Source organism: Gymnoscopelus microlampas (assembly GCF_963454915.1).
Source record: "Gymnoscopelus microlampas genome assembly, chromosome: 10".
In the NCBI taxonomy this organism is placed as follows: domain Eukaryota; kingdom Metazoa; phylum Chordata; class Actinopteri; order Myctophiformes; family Myctophidae; genus Gymnoscopelus; species Gymnoscopelus microlampas.
The window spans coordinates 10063730-10088918 of NC_139947.1; the positions used below are offsets into that span (position 1 = coordinate 10063730).

General features: G+C 41.5%; 2 protein-coding genes across 2 annotated transcripts in view; one reads left to right on the forward strand and one right to left on the reverse strand.

Annotated features, from left to right (window-relative positions):
- Positions 1-2520: 2520 nt before the first annotated feature.
- LOC311053241 (E3 ubiquitin-protein ligase TRIM35-like) lies at positions 2521-4301 on the forward strand (the record flags this gene model as incomplete). The annotated part of the gene is made up of 2 exons (XM_084068699.1): positions 2521-4131; positions 4293-4301. The coding sequence occupies exons 1-2, from the start codon at positions 2782-2784 to the stop codon at positions 4299-4301; spliced, it is 1359 nt and encodes a 452-aa protein (XP_083924825.1). The 5' UTR covers positions 2521-2781.
- Positions 4302-11853: 7552 nt separating this feature from the next.
- The window catches only part of slc9a8 (solute carrier family 9 member 8), an 88091-nt gene continuing 74755 nt past the window's right edge, over positions 11854-25189 (reverse strand). Inside the window, exons 11-16 of the mRNA XM_084069900.1 lie at positions 24508-24624; positions 23557-23639; positions 20800-20911; positions 18559-18779; positions 16977-17123; positions 11854-12722 (exon numbers count right to left, since the gene is read on the reverse strand). Of these exons, the coding sequence (XP_083926026.1) occupies positions 12609-12722; positions 16977-17123; positions 18559-18779; positions 20800-20911; positions 23557-23639; positions 24508-24624 (794 nt within the window). The 3' untranslated portion in view covers positions 11854-12608. The remainder of the gene's footprint in view (positions 12723-16976; positions 17124-18558; positions 18780-20799; positions 20912-23556; positions 23640-24507; positions 24625-25189) is intronic.

A 25189-nucleotide genomic window follows, 5' to 3' on the forward strand; every position in this document is an offset into this window, starting at 1 on the left:
ATGGCGAAGTGCGGCATTATATACAAAAAAAGTTAAAATACGTAGATAAGAGGTGTCTGCCCAACAGTATATGCAACGTGGCCCTCTGGAGTGAGTGTGGAATTATAGTGGCCCTCTATCATCAAAGTTGCCCACCCCAACACATGACTCTGACTGGAATCAAACCAGAGACATTGTAACCACATGGTCGTCTCTGTGACTATACCTACTCATGGACGGATTAAAGTGAAAATGGGCCCTATGCACAAAATCACCAATGGCCCCACCAGTGCCCCCCCCCCCTCCCCCCAAACACACACACACTGACAACATGAAAATGTGCTGATTATATCCCTTTTGCTAAATCATTGTTAAATTATTGCCATTGTAGGTCTGCTTTGTTCTCTACATGTGCGGCCAATATGTTTTTTTTTGCCCCAGACATACAAAATAAGTGACCAGAAATACATAATGAACATAGTGTCTACGCCAATGTACTACATATTTTACAATGATAGTATTTCTGCATTATCCAATGAGCCACAAAAGAATTAAGTAAAAAAAAAAGAAAGAAAAAAAGCCAATCTACAAGCTCACAACACATTACAGTACATCATGACATGTTGCGAGCTTGTAGATCCGGTATTTTCTAAACATTTCAGATATTTCTAATTATTTATTTAGCCCATAATGACAAGCCCAAAATGGGGATGCCAGGTGTTAAAGAGGTTACCTATTCTGAAGAAAACCTTAAGACTGCCAGGAGGCTAAGACAGGCATTAAATGTGGCATGATGGAAGTCTATTTCGTATTTGGGATTTCAATAAGTAGGTCTTATCAGTACAGCGCTTCCATCGCACATTACATGAGCAAAGGGCCATTTAGGTGCAGAGGTGAGTGGGTGCAAGAGATCAAGTTCTACCAGTTCTACCTTACCAAACCAAACTAAGGAGCTTCGATAGTTGTGGTTTCTTTCCATTACTGTGACATCTTGATGAGACATCTTCTATCATGATGAGACCGTTTTAGACATTGCAGTTCTGTTGTGATGTAAGGCATGCCGATGGAACAATCTAAAAAGAAAGATAAGAGTCAAAACCTGTACTTTACTGTACTGTACATACTGTACGTACATGATGAGTGATTAGATAAGGATAAAGGGCAGGAAAGGATTTAAAGGAATGCAGTGTCACAACTAATGTCATGCAAGAACTCCTAACTTTGATCAGAGGTTAGCAAATGTACTGCATAAGCTGGAGGTCTGGTGGTGATTGTGGACCCCAGGCTGTGGATAAAGGGTTTCCACTGATTATGATTGTACATTTTTTTGAAAATAGCAGATCTACAAGCTCACAACAATGCGTTGTATCACTTGTAGATCGGCTATTTTCAAATAGCCAAAGTTTAAATAGGGCTGAAGTGATTAATGTATGTTTTGTATTAATAATACAAATCTACAAAGTAACTAGTAACTAAAGTTTTAAAACAATTGTAGTGGAGTAAAAGCACAATATTTGCCTCTGAGAAAATAGAAATAAAAGTACTGAAATTGTAAAATAATTCGGTAAAGTAAAAATTCCTCAAATTTGTACCTAAATACAATACTTGAGTACATGTACTTACTTTCCACCACTGGTTCTGAGCACAAGTCTAGGCTACTGTAAGTTAATCAGATGTGATCATTTTAACATTGTCCAAAAAACAAAGAAATAACTTTTTTTATAACAAAAATAGCAGATTTACGCACCATTTCAATCCCACAAGTAGCAGTGCCAAATACCCTGGCATTGATCTCCATTGTAACCATTTGATAGTTTATCTCGGTGATTGATTGGTGGCCAGTGTATGTTGATGTGATCAGAGTGTGTGTGTACGCACTTAAGTGTCTACATTGTGTAAATCACAAGCAGATGGTTTTCTTATCGTAAATATGCCGTTTTGCCAAATTCTTGCGTTTAATCCAGGTCCGTTGTTTTGCTTGTCAAGGCTTTAATAGAAAGCGGATTTCCTCCTACAACTGGGAGGCTTTCAAAATAAGAGTTTGTTTTATTTCACACAATTGGAAACGTGTTGTGTCATTTGACAACACAGGTTGTATTTTGAAATATGTATAGTGGAAGTAGATTAAATGGACCAAGGGGTCTCCGACTGACTGATCAAAATGTTGATTTTCAGGTGGCAGTGCCACGGCCCCAATTAGCTCAAGGGCCCCTGTGCACGTGCACAAGCCATAATCCGTCCCTGCTCATAGCTGTTTAATTCAATACCTGATGGTTGAGGGACAAACAACAAGAGGCCGTTTCTCTCTTGCTATCTTTCTGTGTGTGTGTGTGTGTGTGTGTGTGTGTGTGTGTGTGTGTGTGTGTGTGTGTGTGTGTGTGTGTGTGTGTGTGTGTGTGTGTGTGTGTGTGTGTGTGTGTGTGTGTGTGTGTGTGTGTGTGTGAGAGAACCTTTCAACAGTTAGTGTGTCATAGCTCCACCCTTTGCCAGACTCATCTGACAGAAGGCAAAAAAACAGGGTGTTATTCTGACTCGCCTCACTGACAACGCACAGAGACAGACCGTAAGATTCACCTTCAGATCAAACACACAACTTCCCATGAGAGAGGACAGACTGTCCAAGGACTTTCCACAGCTACAGGTTGGAATACTGACCCAGACCAGCTGAATGGACTTTAACAAGAACCACGAAAGTGAAAGTAAACGTCAGGGAACATTCTAGAGGAGGTTAGAGTAGGAGAAGAGTTACTACCACTGACTGACTGATTTCCTTGCGTGTCTGTAGCTTCACTCAGAGACCAAATGGCTTCCAAGTTGTCTCGCCCTGAAGAGGATTATTGCTGTCCTGTGTGTTGTGACATCTATAAAGATCCTGTTCTCCTGTCCTGTAGCCACAGCTTCTGTAAAGCCTGTCTGCAGGAATGGTGGAGAGAGAAGGTAATAAAGGAATGTCCAATTTGTAAGGAGAGACATTCAGTGGATCCTCCCAGAAACCTGGCTTTGAAGAACGTGTGTGAGGCCTTCATGCAGGAGAGACATCAGAGAGCTTCAACAGGGTCTGAGGTTCTCTGCAGTCTGCATGCTGAGAAACTCAAACTGTTCTGTCTGGAATGCCAACAGCCAGTGTGTGTTGTGTGTCGAGATGCTAAAAACCACATCGACCACAGATGCAAACCCATCGATGAAGCTGCACTGGATCACAAGAAGGAAGTCCAGAAATCACTGAAGCCTTTACGGGAGAAACTGGAGGTCTTTAATAAAGCTAAAACAAACTATGATCAAACAGCAGAACACATTCAGTTCCAGACTCAGCACACAGAGATTCAGATTAAGACACAGTTTAAGAAGATGCATCAGTTTCTACAAGAGGAAGAGGAGGCTAGGATTGCTGAACTGTGGGAGGAAGAGCAGCAGAAGAGTCAGATGATGAAGGAGAAGACTGAGGTTCTAAACGGAGACATATCAACCCTTTCAAACACAATCACAGCCATAGAGGAGGAGCTGAGAGCTGAACACATCTCATTACTGCAGAACTACAAGACCACAATGGACAGAGTCCAGTTCACACTGCAGGACCCACAGCCGGTCTCAGGAGCACTGATAGAGGTGACCAAACACCTGAACAACCTGACCTTCAGAGTCTGGGACAAGATGAAGGATATTGTCTCCTACACTCCTGTCATTCTGGATCCCAACACTGCCTATCCAGTATACACCCTGTCTGATGATCTGACCAGTTTGAAACGTGGAGAAAAACAGCAGATTCCTGACAACCCAGAGAGGTTTGATAACTATGGCTATGTCCTGGGATCTGAGGGCTTTAACTCAGGGACTCACAGCTGGGATGTTGAGGTTGGAGACAATACAAACTGGTCAGTAGGTGTTTTAGCAGAGTCCTTTCAGAGGATGGGAGACAAAGTGGGTCAATTCTGGAGAATAAGGTTACTGGAAGGTAAATACACAGCACGGTCCACATCATGTCCACAAACATATCTCTCAGTGAAGCAGAAACCCCAGAGGATCAGAGTCCAGCTGGACTGGAACAGAGGAAAGCTGTCCTTCTCTGATCCTGATACTAACATACACATACACACCTTCACACACACTTGTATTTGTGTCTCTCTAATCTGTGATGTCATCATCATATACACAGTGATTCTCAAGATGTGGGCCATGAGGATTTTATTGATAATATAACTAAATATATAAAATATATAAAATATATATTATATAAGATATAAAAAAAAACAATGTAAAAAAAAAAGAAGTCATATGGCATGCTTTCTTTAAAAATCATGCCATGGGTGGTTGAGAACCACTGATCTACACAGTAAAACCACTTAGTGTTAATTTAACTCTGAGTGTAAAATGGAACCAAATGGACCCTATGATCCATAACATGACATGAATATAATCTACACAATCCGAGTGTGAATTTAACTTTGAAGAGCGGACCTACTGTTTAATAGTAATAATGTTCAGGAGTCGGGTTTCTTTACTATAAGATATATCAGAGTAATAATATGATAACTTTTACAGTTGTACTTCTACACAGTTTACTAGTAAAATATAGAATCACCACGTTGTATACATCTCAAAAGCATTCTAATTCTAAATCTTTTCTTTGGGTAATTATTGCATGATTTAGTGTGTTACATTGTGCCGTTTTCAATCATGGTGGTGTTCTTTAACTTTAGATTGTATATTAGTTTACATGTGTTGCATTTATCTCTGCGTGTGTTCTGAGCCCTGTAACATGAATGATCCTCGTATTGACTCTCTTGTCCCTATAAATACGACACAGTGTGACTGAGGATGCTTTTTGTTACCAAAACATGTATCTGTTCCCACTTAAAACCCTTTTTGGTAACCCTTTCTGTCTCACTATGGATCATTAATAAAGAATAATATTTTTGCATCTGCCAAACCTCTGTGGACATTCACTTTATGTTGGTGTGTGAGTGTTTCTTTAGTCTTCTTTGAGCATTGAGTGACGGGAAGCTGAGGGTAGAAAGCATAGTTATATCTAGAGGGCGGACTGCCCCGCCCCCAACTATTCATTTCAATGAAAGTTTCTCACTGGCGTGAGAGAATTTTCATGGCTAATGAAGATTTTTATACCTAAGGTTACAAATACTATAAGTGGTCAGTGAGGCATTTAGGGTTTGGTTGAGAGCAACTCATTGAGAGCTATAATCTCATATGTTCACACTCTCTACCACATTTCCGCAACTTTTATTTAACTACATAGCAAAAGTAGCAAACCTTTCATGTAAAAGTGCTTAATTTCTGTGCAACATCTGTAAACATGCTTTCTTGTTTGGAACCTAGCTAACACATCTCCTCAAAACCGTCTCTGTCAAGTAGAAACCTCATATGTCCAAAACTGTTACTTTTCAGGGATGTAAAAGTAGCAGATCTACAAGCTCAAAACGAGTCGCTTCGCGAAGCGTTTCGAGCTTGTGGATCTGCTACTTTTGATGCTTTTGTGTGACGCTGTAGTATGATCAAGTAGGGCGTTCATTTACGAAAAAACACAAAAAGTTTGAATATGGAGATAAGAGGTTTCTGCCCGACAGCAACGATGAGTTAGAAAGAGTACTTCTTCCACTACTGCATGCAGAGACATGTTTACAATTAGGAAAAGATTCAGGTTTGGGTTAGGGTCAGGAAAAGGCATTTAGAAGTTAAGGGTTGGAATTAGGGTTAAACATGATTTCATACAGTGTCATGCACCGGCAGAACACTGGCAGTGCGTTGCGAGCTTAGATCTACTATTTTTCGGCTTACGGTTAAAAATCGCAAAAGAATGGCATTCATAAAACCGTCGTCCTATAAAGTTAATGTCCTCACAAGTATAGTAATACTTGTGAGTGTGTGTGTGTGTGTGTGTGTGTGTGTGTGTGTGTGTGTAGGAACTAGTGACAGCATTAATTATACAGCAGGCGTTGACAGCATGTTGAGTGATTTCTCCCCCTGAAAAACAAGCTGTCTTCTCCTCACCAATAAACACACCACCATGTAATGAGTTCCTTCCTGCATGGCTGGCCTGCCTGCCATGCCCGTAGCGTTGGAACAAGTACTGAAGCACTCCCATTTATTCTATCGTTCCTGTCCTACACCAGATTTGAACCCCGGGTCTCCTCCTGCACAAGTGCTGAACTTTTTACCACTGTGCTATTAGAGCCTGCCTGATTGCTCTGGGGAGAAATTGAATTTTGTGTCAAACCAGAAACAGGATCGTGTCAAAGGTAATGCCCTATATGACCTATAGACAGGATCCAAATGTCTCAATAGAAGAGCAGGGAGACCAAATACAACCACCTCACCTCACTTGTATAAGTTATATTGCATAAACATACTCTACCATTATACAGATTGGACAAAATAGTTTTTTATTCTCTAAAACAACTTATATAATACAGCTTTGAAGGGATATTTCACTCTCAAACATGCTTGAGAGTGTATTTTACTCAAGCTTTTGTGAGCACCCCAGGCAGTTTTTAAGTTAGTCATTTTATTAACTTAACTTACTTCAAACTCAATTTTTGCTTTAACTTTTCAAAGACATTGTTTCCTTTATTTTATTTTGTTATTGTATTTTAATTATTTCAATCCAATTTAAAATAAAAATACAAATATATGACAAATGAATTGAAGAATCACAGCACCCTCAGGCATTGGAAGGACAATATCAGTCTCCAGAACCAAGGACGGGTGTTTTCAATGAAAATAACATGGTTAAAATGGAGTTTCAGGCGACTAATATGTGACCAAAACTAAATGGAATCTTATTCAAAAGACTATGACTAAAACTACATCCAGATTTGCTGTCAACATGTAGTACTCAAGTACAGTACTTGGTTTAATGTACTTAGTTCCTTCCTTTCCACCACTGCCTGCCAGTGTGTTGCAAGGACATTGCACCCAGCCAGCATGAACGTACATTAACCTTATCAACCATTCTATCTCTTGTCTCCTCAAAGGCTTCTGTGCTTCCCAGGGATCTGGGCGCATTCATGCTTTAACCTACACATTAATTGGCACGTGCTGCTCGCTTGACACTGGCATATTATGCTCTGAAGATTATTTATTTATTTGTTTTGCCATTTGTCAATCAATATTGGAATTTGCAAAGGGTTCAATTTCCTGCGGTGTCCTGCTGATTGTATTTACAGGTTAAAAGTCTAGGTGAAATGTGAATTTAGAAGTCTAGTAGTTCCTTTAGTAGAGGAAACGTTTATCTGTCTGTCTGTCTGTCTGTAAATTCCAGAAAGGGTTTAAAGATTGCAATCGAAGAGCGAATTTTATGACTGGACATGGTACTGATGGGGAATTTTGTCCAATCAGGATACAGATTAAACAAGTGAAATTGGAAGTGATTTGGGGGGTTTTATGACCTCAATTACACCCAAAAAATCTGAACTTTGAACATTCAGTGGATTTTCTGTGGTCTGGGGTTTTCTGAATAATTAGGCTGAAAAGTAATCTGAGCTTGGCCCTTCGACAGTGAGGTCACTGTCGATTAATCCCGCCCACTCTCCTCCTCGGCCCTCCCCTCCCCTATCCTTTCCTTTGGGGGGGCGGAGCAGAGGCGATGATTGACAGGCAAAATCCCTCACCAGCGACACCCGCAGGCAAAGATTTCTTTTTTCATTGCAGTTGAAAAGGCTTTAGAAATGTGAGAGAAAAACACCTGCCATGGATCAATGTAGCGGATTTTTTGGTTAAAACTTTCTATACACGTTTGAAGGACCATGACAAAGACTTTTAATGTGTGGTAAAACTGAACGTCATGAAACCTTTAAAGAGAGATAGAGAGACCTCTGTTACTGAACAAACACTATATATGAATATCACTTACCTTCAAATGCCTCAATTGTAAAGACACATCGTGTCCATTTATTTTTTCCAATCCCTAATCTCGCCAACAAAACACAGAAAAAATGAACATAACATTAGCCAATTTAATTTATTATAGATTTTTTTACTCTGCGATGGCTCCATGAGCTCATATATAAAAGGCTTTTTATACAAGACAAGCAAGACCACATAGAAAGACGAGATGAATAAATAGAAAAAAAAACAAGACAGCGGTTCACCCACACATTCATTAGTGTCAATCTTCATCAATGAGCTTCACATTAACGATAACAACTTGTGTGTCAACGATGTTATGCAACGTTCTGCCACCTACAGTGTGTGGAGTCGTTATATCATTTAGTCTGTCGATCAGATCCAGATAGGCGAATACAACCAGTGGTTCTCAAACAATTTCATGTCAATTCCCCCTCCACCCCTCAAATGTATATGTATTTGGCTGTAGCAGACAATGTACAATGTTTTCCAATTTGTTTTCAAAAACTTGAAAATAGCTGATCTACAAGCTCACAACACATCGAACCGCGACAAGTTGTGAGCTTGTAGATCTGCTATTTTTGAATAGCCGAGGTACAGTGTGTGTATAATAGGGTTATAGTGGTTAAATTGATTGAATTCTATACTACCACAAGTAAGACGCGCGAACGCTGGAAGCGAACGCAGTGTGTGTGTGTGTGTGTGTGTGTGTGTGTGTGTGTGTGTGTGTGCGTGTGTGTGTGTGTGTGTGTGTGTGTGTGTTTTGACTGCACTCTGGCGCCACTCTGTTGGTTGCACACATGCAGTGCAGTGCACACATACTGCACACAGACAGAGACACAGTGGCCCTCATTTATCAACGCGGTGTAGACCAAATAATGGGCGTACGGCGAGATCACCGCAATTTTCGGCATTTATCAATATATCCTGACGTGGGCTTTATCCTACCGTAGGCTGAAATCTCACGTCTGGTCGAGACCTGTTGTTGACGTTGGCTGCACCCGTTTATTCCATCCTAGACCTGCGGAGCAGCATTGTCTGACTGTCTGACAAGCATCTGGACACATAATCCACTTCTAAATGTGTATATCTACACTAATAAATAATCGCTGTGAAAATATATCATTTTATAAAGTAATTTAAACAAACTGCTTTAACAGTCATTCAGATAAGATTGTAGATCTGTCTGTATTGAAAATAGCAGATCTACAAGCTCACAAGCCAGCGTTGCATCGCGACGCGTTGTGAGCTTGTAGATCTGCTATTTTCAAAAATATACGAGCGCTTTTGCGCCGGGAGTCCCGCGGTCGGGACGGCACCTTTCCCGCTACGCTACGGACACGGACATGAAAGACAAAGTTGGGCGGGCGCGTGTGTGTGTGTGTGTGTGTGTGTGTGTGTGTGTGTGTGTGTGTGTGTGTGTGTGTGAGAGAGCGAGAGAGCAAGAGAGAGCGAGAGAGAGAGAGAGAGGCGTGTGCGGCGAGGCCAGGGAGGGGGGGGGGCGACTGTTTCTTATTGGCTTTTCATGGCTTTGGTCGTATTCTGGTTCGTCTTCATGTCGTAAAATCGGGGCGTTTTGAGAATATTTTAAGGGCGTGTTATTTAAATGACGCTCGTTTCAGCCGTGACATTTACCAAGGCTGGGACCAAGTGTACGCTCGGATCAGCTGTGTAGGATGCGTTGATAAATGTGACTTCGACGTTGGTGTACGCCGAATATATGGAAAAATATACGGCGGTTTATACGCTGCGTTGATAAATGAGGGCCAATGAGAGCAGAGTTTCATAGTATGCTCCACTTGGGCGGAGGCGCGCCGCGCCTCCTTCCGCGTTCGCAATTATGAACACATTTTGCTGATGACCCCCTTTCAAGGACCCCTGGTGGTCCTCGGACCCCACTTTGAGAACCACTGGGTGTACACAATGCAGGAGAAGGAAACCCAGCTGAGAACAATTTAAAAAAAACATACAAATGAAATGCAACATAAAAAGGAGCACCTTGTTTGTATGCATCAGTTAAAAGAGGAAATCAATCCACAATAACATTACTATTGAATTTCCAAATTATATTGAGATTTTGTACTTTTTTTCCTCCCTCCATAAATGAATGCCCTATTTCGTGATTGTTGAAACAAAAAAAAAATAGCTGAACTAGTTGAAAAAAAATGCTGAACTGTAAGCTCACAATGCGTCACATTGTGTAGATCAGCTATTTTCACTATTTTAAAAGTGAAAGTTGTTAAAAAAGCTGCACTATACTTCTCTACCCCAGATTTGTACCCGTTTTTTTGCACAAGTGCTGACATTTTTTTTTTACCATTGAATCTGCCTGCTTGCTCAGGGGATAAATTGAATCTTGACCATCAGGTCATAATTTGTGTCATATCCTGTGTCTAGGTGAGACGTGACCATCTAAATGTCTCAATAGAAGAGCAGGGAGACAAAATACAACTGCCCCAATTGTATAAATTACATTGTATTAACATACTCTACCATACAGATTGTTAATTACATTTTATTAATTAAAAAAAGTTACATAGTGCCGCTTTAAATGTGTGACTTGATTTTTGTTGTTGTTGATTTGAGATACAGAGCAAACACGTTTTGGTTCCTTCCCCAGCATACTGGAATTAGACATTCATTTAAATGTTTTAATTTAAATAAAAAAATAAACCCGCATAACAACAAGCCACTTTGCTAAATCACACCACTACAGTAACCAGAGACAGTGAGAAGGTGCTCTAGTAGTATTGCTTTTTATGAGAGAACTGTCAGGAGCTGTGTCCACAGAATCAGTCCATCAGGGCTATACACTAGCGTATTTTTTGTTTTCACTCTACATTAAAAAAAAGTCTTTGCTGAAAATAGCCGATCTACAAGCTCAGTTGTGAGCTTGTAGATCGGCTATTTTCAGCTTACAGTACGTCTCCCCAGAATTTCAGTCTTTCTGTGGACCTGTGTGGCACAAGCTCCCCTTTGCTTTCCCTCATTATGTCTAAATCCTTAATATAAATAACTTTAAACATCTATCAGAATCATTTCCCTTGTCCCTTCTATAGCAACTACACAGAATTTGTATAACAATATACATATGCATTATCACACGTCTTCACACATTTTTCCAGTTTTTGTTTTGACAGCAACGTTGATGATTCAACATAATTGCATTTTGGCTTGGCTCAGGCTCAATGAGAAAGGCCTGTACTGTATGTAAGGGCCCATGTGTTCTGTGCACATTTTGGCTTGGCTCAGGCTTAAAATCTGTGGTTCTCAACATTTTTCTGGCCGAGAATCACTGGGCTCAATGACATAGTTGTATATAAGACATGGCGGTAGACAGATCGAGTGGTTTTACAACCCATAATAATGGCCACTGATCGAAGCCTGTCGATCAAACATGTCAGGAAGTCGGCTAACGCGACAAGATTTGCACGACAAGGTCATTCATTCAATGGCTCTCTCCCACTACAAGAACTAAGACAACCTCGGGGCTGTCACGAATCATAACATTTTATTTGACGATTAATTGTCATAAAAAATAATTGTGATTTAATGATTGAATTGTGTTTTTCCGTTGAACATTGGAACATACCAAATTACATTTCTGTTTGGCTTTTTAGGTTTTGTAAACGAACATTGCACGTGGCAGATATGTCACATAACCAACACTTCAAATGGCCATACTTCGGTGACCATTGCTCTTAGCAGCGCAACAAAGGACTAGGTTTGACGGAGTGAACATCTTAGTAACTTATATGCACAAATAAATGACTGACAATGGCCAATACCAATAATCAAAATAAATAATATGCGATATTTCGTGCTATTTGGGCTAGTATATCGGCTGTTTTCTGCGAACGATTTCAGCAGAATACGGATACTTGGGGTTAAAGTGGTTAAACCCTCTCAACTTTGCAGCCCTTTTTGGGCATGACAACGAAAAAATAAATAAACCTACAAGCCGTTGTGAGCTAATAGGTGGGTCATTTTTGGAACAATTTTGAAAAAAAAAATCTAATTGACTTAGAGAATTTTGTACTTTTTTTTTTTTTTTACAAAATATTGATCAAAACATCGGTAATTGGTGGACTAAGACTCAACATAATCGGGGTTAGACCTAAAAATCTGGCATCGGTCGTGGAAACGGAGGTGATAAAACTACAAATTGATGTCATTTTGACCTTTGGGGCGGTTCCAGAACTTTTCCTCAGAACCCGTGCACCTCCAGATGTCCTGACTCTCCGAACTTTAGCCTAGCGGAAGCCTTTCCGAACCGGGAGATTTTCCGACGTCTGAGGGAGTCTGTATTGTGCCCTTGGTAGTGGAAAAGAGCCAGAGAGCATACCCTGCCTGCCCGCTCACAGAGATAAACAGCATCGCTCCGTACAGCAGACTTTTTTTTTTCTTTCCCACTTCGCTTCTCAGCCTGTGGAAGGGCGCTTTCGGACACCCAGACGCAGACTATTCTGATTTGGTCTGTCTGTGGGCGGGGCAGGGACCAGAGCCTTCCAATGTACAATTCCAAGTCCCTTCCCTTCCTACTGTGATTGGTTGATAGCACTATCCAATCAACAATGACGTGCCTACGTAACAACAGGCGACGTTCGGAAATCAGGCTCAAATGGAAGACGGTCAGACTGAGAAGCGAAGTGAAAAAAAAATTGAGGAAAAAAAAGAAGCTGAACGGAGCGAATCAGTCTGGATTCCAGGCTAAGAGATACCCGCTATACCCTGGGAAACCAGGGTATAAATCACTAAGAGTGCGACGCCGTTCAAAGCAACTCGGCTTCGTCGGCGTCGTCTTCGGACCCCGACGGCCCCTGCCGGACCTCCTCGTACCACTTGTTGGTCAGCGTCTTCATCTGGATGCGGCCGTGGAGCAGGTCCTGAGACACGAGCAGAAAACACACACGTTACATACAACAAACTGTACATGTGAAATAAAATGAAATTCCCACGCGGGACACACAGGGTTTGAATCCCGGCGTTACATTGTTGCTGTGACCCGGATCTGGTTTCCTGGTGGGGGAGGTCAAAAAACGGTGTGTGTAGCAGTAGTGGCTCAGAGGCTCTGCCTGATGACCAAAAGCCTAATATCTCCCCAGGCCAAGGGGGAAATCCCCTTCAGGCTAGTGGTCAAGATGTTAGCTTTCTACGTTGGCTTTCACCCCAGTCCTCCACGCCCTTCACTGGTTCCCAGTAAAACACAGCATAGATTTCAAAATACTCATCACCACCTACAAGGCCTTCAATAACCAGGCTCCCCGCTACCTCTATGACCTCCTCCAACGCCACGGCCCCTCCCACTCCCTCAGGTCTGGTGATGCCAACCTCCTGGGGTGTCACCTGCCAACCTCTCTGTCACCTGGGGAGACAGGGCTTTTTCAGTTGCAGCCCCCTCCCTTTGGAACCCACTCCCACCTCACATCAAAACAGTAGAGCCCACCCTTGCCGTGTTCAAAGCCTCCCTCAAAACCTGCGTAACTCAAACCAAATCTCCCTTCTGCTTCCTAGTTTTAGCTTAATGTTTTTAGCCTTTTAAAATTTCCCTTAAATTGTTTATTTTGATTTGTTTTGTAAAGCGACTTTGGGCACTAAGAAAAGTGTTGTATAAGTCTGATGTATTATTATATATAAGTCTGATGTATTATTATTACAACGTTTTTCCGCCCAAGGATCCAGCTGAGAAAGAGATGAAGCAGGGACCCACCACTTCATATTGTATAGATTTGTGCTGCAGAAAAAACTTTTTGATAAGATTTCATTGGTAGCTTCACATTTTGTTCGTTTACACTTTTCTATTAATATGAAATGGATTAATGTTAATGTGTACAGTATTATGAGACTTGTAACCACTTAAACCCTTAATACGTAGTAAACATAACCTTTGGCTCTGCACTTTGTCAGCTTTTCCCCCATTGACATCAAACATCTTTGCCGAAGTAATAAGCCAATCGACACGCTCAAAAAGGGTCGCAGCGTCTATCACAAGAACTCTGTCTGATCAAACTTTTCCGCGTGTAATCGCTGACGACCCGAGTGGGGGGGGGGGGGGCACTGCACAGGTGATCAGAGTTGTGGAGCGTGGAGACTGCGCTCATGTTTTTTCACATGATTTTTCATATGAATTAACTGACTGAACGTCTTGTCACAATGATTACAGATGTAAGGTTTTTCTCCGGTGTGGACACGCCGGTGCCTCAGCAGATCACACGACTCGGAGAAGCTCTTGCCACACGGCTCACAGTGGAAAGGTCTTTCCCCCGTGTGGAAACGCTCGTGTCTCCGCAGATTACCCGAGTGACCAAAAGTCTTGTGACACTGTTTACAGCAGAAGGGCTTTTCTCCCGTGTGGACACGCTGATGTGACTTCAGATTACATAAGTCAATGAAACTCTTGTCACACTGATTACAGTGGAAAGACTTTTCACCGGCAGTGTGGACACGACGCTGGTGTCGGTACAGATTGCTCGGCTGATTGAAACTCTTGTCACACTGTTTACAACTGAAAGGTTTTTCTCCAGAGTGAGTACGCATGTGTGCCTTCAGGTCGTTGAACTGACTGAAGCTCTTGTCACAGCGTTTACAGTAGAAAGGTTTTTCTCCACTGTGCACACGCTGGTGTGTGTACAGATTACTTGCCTGGTTGAACCTCTTGTCACACTGTTTACAATGGAAAGGTTTTTCTCCGTTGTGGATACGCTGGTGTATCGTCAGTTGACTTAACGCACTGAAACTCTGGTCACACTGTTTACACGTGTGGGGTTTCCTTATTGTGTGATTCAACGGATGTGTTTTTACTTCTCCTGGTTGAGTTAAAGTCTTAGTCCATTGCTGACTGTAAGATCTTGGTTGGTCTGTGTGGCCTTGTTTCGGTCTGGTTACAGGGCTAGTTATTGGCCGACAGGCTGCTGAGGGGGGTTGTCCATTCCTCAGCATTTGGCAGTAGAGGTCGTAGTGACTCCTCTGAGACATTGAGGCGTATGGACACACAGGATAACAGACCTGATGAGCCTGGGAAGACTGGGACCTGGCTCCTTCCAGGAGTGCTGGTTCATCATCAAAGCTGCTGCTATTCATGGACCATGATGGGGACGGAGAATAGGTCTTTTGGGGATGAAACATCTCTCCGTCTTGTTCTCTTTCTGTCTCTGTCTGCACCTCCTTCTGTCTCTGTCTTTCTGTCTCTGTCTTTTAGTCTCTCTGTCTTTGTCTCTCTGTCAGCATCAGAAATCCCTCTAATAACAAGTTACTCTGATGCATTGGATGCATTTTCTCCACATTATATAGGCTGAGTATCTCTACAGTGACATCAGACACAACGCCAATTTGCGCAGGTGTCTTTGCAGGTCATGCACTCCCCTGTTCCTTATTACAGGGCTCAATCCCCCAGCCCATGTTATGTTATATGGATATGGGGACTTGAGGATGGCTTTTGGAGAACCGTTGAGCCGACCAACCAGAGGGCGTACGGTGCCCGGTATGGGAGACAATGAAGCACATGTACTATATCTGTACATTTTCGAAACTTAAGAAATAGTAAAAATAGCTGATCTACAAGCTCACACTGCGTCACACCACAACGTGTTGTGAGTTGTGGATCTACTATTTTGACTATTTCTTGTCCCTCGGGATCTCAGCGATACACACGCCAAGTTTGAAGTCTGTAAAGAACGTTTCAGAGCATACTTGCCAGCATTAGTCATAAATGGATACCACTGTTAGACTCCCAGAAACCCATATAAGGAAATAACTGACCTATTCCATCCCGACATCCCCATATATGGAGATAGCTGACATACCCAAGTCTGACATCATAGACTCTCAACTGGAACTCCATATATGGAGATAACTGACGTACCCAGGTGTGATAACATAGGCCCCGTCCTGGAACTCCATATATGGGGCTAACCGCAACATCCAAGCCTGACATCATAGGCCCTATCTTTGGGCACGACCGACATCGGGCTCCATATATGAATATGACTGTCGCACAGAGACACCACCGTAATGACACCAGCACCGCAGCCAACAACATAAAAGGCAAGATCCGTCTTGACACATGACTTCATGAGTATTGATTTGCGTGGAATTTGGATACAATAAGTAATATAAAAAAGTGTTTGTTTTTTTTACATAAGTTGGCCTCCTGGTGGCACTATAAAAGGCAGAAGACAAAAATGCAGGTCAAAGGTTTTTCCTGGGCATCTAGGGAGTGTGTGTACAAAGTTGAACGCAGATTGGTGCGTATTTATTGCAGGTAAAAACGCTAATCGGCCTGCTATAGCGGCTGATTTGAAATGTCCCAAGTGGCATTTCTTCCTCGGCCTAGTGGTTCTGCTCTGACATCCAGGGAGCGTGCGTGCAGTTTCCCTACAATCGGCCCAACGGTGTTGGTGATTAGGTGCTCACATACAGACAGACACACACACACGCGCATGCGCGCACGGACAGGGTGCAAAACGTACAGTAGTGTCTACAATGAAGCACTATTACTATTTGTAATAGTACTATTTGTGCATTTTCAAAACTTAAGAAATAGTGAAAATAGCTGATCTACAAGCTCACACTGCATCACACCACAACGTGTTGTGAGTTTTTTTTCCACTATTTTCACTATTTCTTAAGTTTTGCAAATTTATGGATTTTTTTTAAATTTTGTTTAGCAAAGTTCTTGTTTCTGAAATATTTGGAATTCTTTGGAAAAGTGTTAGATTTCTGGATTTTTTTTTTTTATAATCATACAAATTATTTTAAATAAGAAAATAACAAATAGGTAACAAAAAGGGTATATCTACCCCGGCCAAATAATAGTTCCCGACCGACTGTTTGGGAAACACTGATATACAGTAGTATACTGCATTTCTGATATAATACCAACATTTTGCCCAAGGGAATCCTAATATAGGATAGAGAAAAACACTGTGCATGCACACATTGGGTGCATGCTACAACAATGCAATGACTGCAATAATTTAATATATAGTCATATATACTCATGTGCAATGCTGCAGCCTGCTGGGAACAGAGAGATATGACACAGCACAGCTTGGCACATGCTTAAAAGCACGCACACGCACACACACACACACACACACACACACACACACACACACACACACACACACACACACACACACCTCCTGTGTGAGTCTCCTAGTGAAGAAGGGGTTGAGGTATTTGGCGTCGAGCCACAGGAAGCCCTTGAGGTCTTGTCTCTGGTAGATATGGGCCTCATACTCCTCTTCTGTGAGCTCTGACAGATGCTCCGTCTCTATAGCATTACCCTGTGGAATAAACCAGAGAGGGATGAGAGAAAGGGGGATAGAGAGGATACCGACAGGACAAAAGGGACATTTTACATTTGACTTGCAGATTCAAATAATTGCGATCAACTATTTAATTGTGTTTTTCCTCAGCTGTCCATCCAACAGCTGACCTGTTTCCCCCATGCTACTCTCACTGTGTCAGCTATGTGTATTTGTGTAGCTGTGTTTGTGTCGCTCTTATCTTTAGTCCAGACCTTATATGACCATTTAGAATAGCATCTTTGGTACAATGTGGAGTATAAAGAACTGTGGTAGATGAGGTTCAGGAGGCTTGTTGTTGGTCAGGCCAGAAGGCCTGGCTCTACCGATCTGTGTATGCTGTTTGGTCTGCTGAAATCTTCCTAATAAATGATCTAAAACTTCACCTGAATGGAATATTAATATTTCTATAATACAGTGAAAGAGAAACATGATTGAACTACAGTAGCCTTCAGAGGTGAGAGGCGGCTAATCATGAAATGAGATTGAACATGGCTTTGTGTATTTTGCGGTCTCTGGGCACCTCTGTGTTTATGTCAGCGTTGGTGTGAGTGTGTGTGTGTGTGTGTGTGTGTGTGTGTGTGTGTGTGTGTGTGTGTGTGTGTGTGTGTGTGTGCGCACGTTCCTGGATCTCATTCAAGCCACCGTCAACGCAATGAGTTTGACGTAAGAAACAATCAACTCTTTGATGTCTGTTGTTCTACCAAACAATGGGGGGAGGGCTGGCAATGGACGAGAGGGTGGAATAACTAGGTTCCATTCCATCCAACAGTCAAGTATGTCGGTTCATGTGTGTGTACGTACGCGTGTGTACGTCTGTCTGTCTGTGTCTGTGTCTGTGTGTGTGTGCGTGTGCGTGTGCGTGTGCGTGTGCGTGTGCGTGTGCGTGTGCGTGTGTGTGTGTGTGTGTGTGTGTGTAGAACTTGCACCTGTTCTAAGTTAAATCAAAGGGACAATGATTAGGGGGGCTGGGTTTGAGGAATTGAAATATCAAAATGTTTGGACCAAGATAGCTCAATTCTTTTCTTTTTGATTTGTAGACCTCAGATGGTTATGATGAGCACTCAGGGGGGGAGGGGTCTTACTTAGGGACACATAGCGTCAGACCAGGGCCGGGAAGCGAACCGGCAACCTTCTGATTAACAGACAGCCTCTCCCCACTAAGCTATGGCTGCCCCAAATGTTATTAATATTGTGACAATAATATCCCTTTGAAATTGAATGATTTTTTATATTCTCTCCATTTTCTCAGAGAAAGGTTGTGAGCTTGTTTTAGATGGGCTAAAATTAGTCTTACAACCAGAAAAAAATACAATACCATCCAAAATACCAAAATCCCAGACAATATCTAGTCTCTTATCACGATTGTTACATCTCTCTCTCAGCCCTAATCGTGTACAACGTGCATTATTACCATTTTCTCAGTCTTGCTGAGGGTGATGCCTTTCTTGTTCTTGCGTCGCGATTGGCTCTCCTCTATGTCCATGATGCGTATGAGGGGCATGGTCCCGCCCCCCATGAGGAGGATGGTGAAGAGGACGATGATGATGGTGGTGGTGCCGATCAGCTGGCGCTTCTCTATGGGCTCCAGGCCCAGGTGGAGGCTCAGTGCGTATGGGATGGCACCTCTCAGACCTGACCAGGAAACAGACACAAAGTTTAAAAAGGAAAATCATTTTCCTAAGTTAATACTTAGGAATGGACATAGGGGTGTAACCAAGTCCCGAGGAAAGCGGAGGATTATTGAAGCGATAGAAGCCTGACCCGAGACGCGTACGGGTCGGATCCATAGTTGATCAGAATCACTCGGGTCGGTATCGATGCTATTCAGTGGTGGAAATAGTCCTCAAATGTTTTACTTAAGTAAAAGTATCGATACTGCAATGTAGAAGAACTCTGTTACAAGTAAAAGTCCGGAATATAAAATTTACAAAAGTATTGGTGTCCAAATGTCCTAAAAGTACCAAAAGTAAACGTCCTAAAATGTCTTAAAAATCTCACAATGCGTCGCATCGCAAATACTCCAGTAAAGTATAAGTACCTCAAAATTGTACTTAAGTACAGTACTTGAGTACATGTATTTAGTTACTTTTTTACACCACTGGTACTATTACCTCGGAACTCGGGTCTGTCTATCATTATGTGTAATACCCGAGTGGATCCGAGAAGACCCGTTCTGTGTGACTGTGTGTGTGGCGCGCTGCACTGATCAGGAGAGGAAACGCAATGAAGTGCTGTTTACAGCGAAGATTAAGGGAAATGAATGGCTGTGTAACTTGTGTGATGATTATGCTGGTTTAGGATCAGATTACTGAACAAAATTAAGTTGAGCTACGCAAATTAAGTTGAGCTACGCAATGCATGCGCAGCAGTGGTGGAAAAAGTACTCAAATTCTTTACTTAAGTAAAAGTACCAATACTGCAATATAAAGTAAACGTCCAGAATTCAAAATGTACTTGAGTAAAAGTACAAAAGTATTGGCATCAAAATGTACTTAAAGTACCAAAAGTAAAAGTAAAACAATGTTTGAAAATAGCCTAGGTATAAAATATGGCTAATATTTCAAATAATTGTAGTGGAGTAAAAGTACAATATTTGCCTCTGAGATGTAGTGGAGTAGAAGTAAAAGTATTGGAAATTGGAAATACTCAAGTAAAGTACAAATACCTCAAAATTGTTACTTAAGTACTAGGGGTGTGCCGATATATCGTCCCGCGATATATCGCGATACGTTTTCGCGACGATATGTATCGTTTTGGGGAAAAAAAATATCGTTTTTGAAAAAAATATATATATATATTTTTTTTACAATCATAATAATCAGGCATGCAAACGGCCCCGAAGTGAAAAGAGTGACAACATGTTTTTTTTTCGGGTCAGGTGTCATACTATTTGGATTGAAAACGGCTATTGTAGCTGAAAAGCTACAAGTTTGCATGTCTGAATAATGCAAAAACAGAATTATTTGTTTGCATTTTCTTTTTTCCTCCCCCATATATTTTCATAATAAAAAAAGTGCGTATCGTATCGTATCGAAATCGTATCGAAGTTGTGAGCCAAATATCGTATCGTATCGTTTCGTGAAATTAGTGTATCGGCACACCCCTATTAACACATTGGCTGCCATTGACGCAGATCTGCGTTCATTTGCGCAAAAGCCCGTTGGCTGCCATTGACGCAGATCTGCGTTCTTTCAAAAAAAATTTTTTTTCAAAATAAAAGTTTTTTTTTTTTTTTTTTTTTTTTTTTTTTAATTTCTTAAAAAAACCCAAAGACCAAGGAGATATGATTTTCCGAAGAGTTTTGCTCCCAGACACTTCCTTGTAACTGAAAACTTAAAAATTATGTATCTCGGCTCCTAAGTGCTTTTTTTTTCTCATTGAAAAAGTCTGGCAGCCAGCTGTAGGTAAAAATTCAAAAAGCTGGCAGCCAATGAGTTAAGTACAGTACTTAAGTAAATGTACTAAGCTACTTTCCACCACTGATGCGCACCATTACTGCAAGGCAAGCCAGCTGCCGGGCTGATTCGAAGAAAACACGCGCTCCGGAACGTCTTTCCCATGGAAACGCATGACAGAAAAGCTGGGACTCTACGGAATCCAAAATGAGTGAAATCCTACAGGCAGGACTGGAACATTTGTCAATGCGTTTTACCACTGAACCACATGATGAACATCATCTTGGGCGTGATCTTGTGATCTCTGAAGAAGTTGAGCAGGAAAGACAGAGGGAAGATGTTCACCGCACGGCCTAGAAGAACCAGCACCTGTAGAGAGAGATAAGACATTGCTCAACATTGCTAAGTCTAGTTAGGGGTAGTGTTGCCAGATTTTGTGAGAGAAATAAGCAGTGGCGGAAAAAGGACGCAAATGTTTTACTTAAGTAAAAGTACCAATACTGCAATGTAGAAATACTCTGTTACAAGTAAAAGTCCGGAATTCAAAATGTACTTGAGTAAAAGTACAAAAGTATTGGCATCAATGTACCAAAAGTAAAAGCACTCATTATGCAGAATGTCTTTGTCCCATTTCAAGTTTTCAAATGTATAAACATCTTTTGAAATGGCCGAAGGGGTCATAGGGCTGTGTATGTTTTGTAATAATTATCAATCTGCAAGTAACTGTAACTGTCAGCGGGGGAGTGTTGGACGGGAGGAGTAGGACGAAGGCTCTACGTCCTCCTGGTGGGGGCTCCTCACTGGCAGGTGAGTCAGTAGGATACAACAGCAGTGACAACACAGAAATGTGTGTGGGGAGGAATCAATTGGCATAACGACTAAATTGGGGAGAAAAAGGGGTAAAAAATAATTGGCTAAAATCCCAAAAAAGCGCAACTACCGATATTTACAAGCACCTTTACAGAAAAACAAGCCCAAACTCACTTACAATAAGCAGACGTGGGGGGGCGCCCGCTGGCCTAGCGGTCCAGGCGCATACCACATATAATGCCTTCAAATCCCGATCCCGATGACCTGTGCCGGGTGTCACTCCCCATTTTTCTCTCCCTGTTTCCTGTCTGTCTCCACTAAAATACTATCAATAAAGGCATAAAAGCCCCAACAATATCTTTAAAAAAAGATAATAATGATAATAATAATAAGTAGGGCTGGGACTTTAACTGATTAATTTAGATTAATTAATTACAGAAAATTAACGCGATTAAAAAAATTAATCGCATTTTAATCGCACTTAGTTTATGCACCACAGAACTTCTCACTGGACGAGTTTCAGGCGTACTGATCATACCAGTGCACCAACCAACAGCCAACACACCCCAGTGCACGCAATGGGACAAGAAGCCGATCAGACTGCTTTGCTTGGCCCAGTGGATGGGACATTTAGATTTAAAAAACTCTCTGATGGAAGCGTGGATAAAAACACGCTTGTGTGCAGAACTATTTTTTGTTGCTTAAACGTATGTATTCACTCATTGATTCACTCATATACCAAAATCTGTATTAACTGAAAAGAAATTGCTTCTCAGGTCAAATATTGATATGCGATTAAACATGCGATTAATTTCGATTAATTAATTACAAAGCCTCTAATTAATTAGATTCATTTTTTTAATCGAGTCCCAGCCCTAATAATAAGCAGACATGGCAACACTTGCCATGTCCACAGAAAGCATTTTATGAGCATAGGACCAGAGCGCTCGCATGGAGCAATTACTGATGCCCGCAACGTTTCGATCCTATCAACCGTTGCTGTACTCGAAAGCGAAGGTCCTTTCATCTGCGTTATTAGCACAAATGGCCTCGCTGTAATGACAGTAAACAAGGCCATCTTATGGTTGTGGTAATAACCGTGGTTGTCACACACAGCCAGGAGCTATTTTCTGCTTAAGGTGCCCAGAGCGCTCTGCCCAAAGAATTGCTGGACGCCGAGAACGCTGAAATGCAATGCTCAAGGACTACAGCTAAATCAAATCCCACGATTGAAATAAATGTTTGTTAGGCCTAACATGTGATTTGTGAAACAGCGTGAAAGGAGCCCACCACACACTAGTGCTGTGTTTCATAAACAATTAGCACAATGTGTAGAATTATGTTTTGGCAGCCATACAGCCAACCAGTTGAAGAAATATAATATAATAGTATATAAACTGTACTTTGCAGATGCCTGAGGAAGGTCTATGTGACTTAAATAAAAGTGTTCCGATTGTGCAACTGCAGACGGTGTGCAGGTCATTTTATTTTAAAACCTTTGCTTTTATGAAATATCTGAGATCATTTAGGATTTTCTGGAAGATTGAATGTGCGTTCTTTTTCTAATTTGACCACTTCAAGTACTCTTTAATCTTAACCCATTAAGACCTGGAACGCATCTCTGTCACTTTAGATTTCTTTGGCTATTCAAAAATAGCAGATATACAAGCTCATAGCGCGGCACCGAGTGCCGCGCTATGAGCTTGTAGATCTGCTATTTTTGAAAAATCGTGAAAAATATTTTTTAAACATTTTTTCCCGATTTTTTTTTAGGATTTTGAAAATGTTTAGAAGCGGCATCAGGTCTTAATGGGTTAAAATAACAAATAACTGAAAATAGGCTACTGTATCTACAAGCTTACAACACGTCGCAGGTGTTGAGCGTGTTGTTCAACGTGATGTTCGCGGTGCATGACATGCTTCCATAGAAGACATGCCCCGCGCTTCTATAGAATCCAAATGACTGAAATCAATCGTGGTGACCGAGATCTTTTAATCCATGTCAGCACTGGGAATAGGAGCGCTCCGGAACGTCTTTACCATAGAAATGCGTGACGGAAAAGCGCTGGCAGCTGTGGACACGGCCCCTTATACGGTCAATAGCCACAGCAATCAGAGACGCTGCGTATTTGACCCGGTGGTGTGCAAAAAAAAACATTTCGAAAAGCTTTCAAAAAGCTTTCAAAAAGGTCAACAGTACTTACGATGCACCAGATGACGAAGGATATTTCAAACTTGTGAGGGAAGCTGAAGATGGAGAGGCCCAGGAAGGCAAACACGCACGTTTCTGTAATAAATAATGAAAAGTAGAACTTTAATTAACCCTTTCAATCAGGGAACACATCCTACAAATATCTTCTAAATCCTAACAGGTTTCTGAAAACCTTATGTTGCTATATTAGTGCTTAAGCATTTTCTTGTCAAGGACCCCCAAAATGATATGTATTTGGCCGCAGACCCCCCATCTCAAAATACTTAGTTCCAGGGACCCTCAGAAAGAAAGATTTGAGTTACAAATGTATACAGTATATTCAAAGGTTTGCAATAATTTTCACGAAAAAAAAAAAAAAAGCAGATATACAAGCTCATAGTGCGGCACTCTGTGCCGTGCTATGAGCTTGTATATTGTATATATATATAATAAGTTAAATGTCACAGATGCGTTCCCGGTCTTAATGGATTAACCCATTAAGACCTGGAACTGGTTCATTTTTAGATTTGAGCTAAAAAGCATTATTTTACACTTTGGGCTATTCAAAAATAGCAGATATACAAGCTCATAGCGCGGCACCGAGTGCCGCGCTACGAGCTTGTAGATCTGCTATTTTTGAAAAATCGTGAAAATGTGTGCAAATCTTTGAATATATATAATTTTAAAGCGAACATTTCTAACTCAAATCTTTGCTTCTGGGGGGTCCCTGGAACAACATATTTTGATGGGGGTCTGCGGCCAAATACATATCATTTTGGGGGTCCTTGACATGAAAAAGATTGAGCACCATTGATATAGAAACATACGTTTTTGAGAATACTGTTGAGATTTAGGAGACATGTAGAATCGGCTTCAGGTCTCAATGGGTTAATGTATTAAAGGAGCAGTGGGTTGGAGGTGGGGTGCGGGTCAGGACACAGGAACAACAGGGATATATACTGACCACACATGAAGGCCACGGTGCGCAGCGTCTGCTGCATCAGAATCTGGGTGACAGGAGACAGGTTGTGATGGGTGTAGTGAGACATCACGATGCCCGAGAACAGGATGGACATGATGCCTGTGAGGGAGGGACACAAACGGGTCAGAAAGATAACATTGAATCAAAGATATTAATACCCTGTCCTTATGTGACAAAGACAAACACTAATAGAGTCACCACAAGGGGATCAGTGAATGACAACTGCAGGGTAGCAAAGCTCAAAACCACTTCATCTTTTTTTAGTAAACTTAAATACCAACTGAAATACAAAAAAATCACACCCTGTGTGAAGGAAGCGGTGCCTTTGGGGCGGGGCATAACTCATTTCAGTTCGTCCCTATTGGTGGTCTGAGTCCACTTACCAAATTTGTACTTGGTAGCACGCAGCAAACTGGAATAATGGCTGTTTAAAGCCCAGCCAATGGGCAGACAGAGGGGGCGGGGCTTAAGTAATTACAGTTCGTCCCTATTGGTGGTTTTAGTCCATGTGCAAAATTTGTACTCCGTAGCATGCTGTAGCAAAGCTCAAAACCACTTCATCTTTTTTTAGTAAACTTAAATACCAACTGAAATACAAAAAAATAAATTACCTCAAAATATTTAATGAAAAAGGTAAAATACTGGTTGAAATCAAACACTTTAA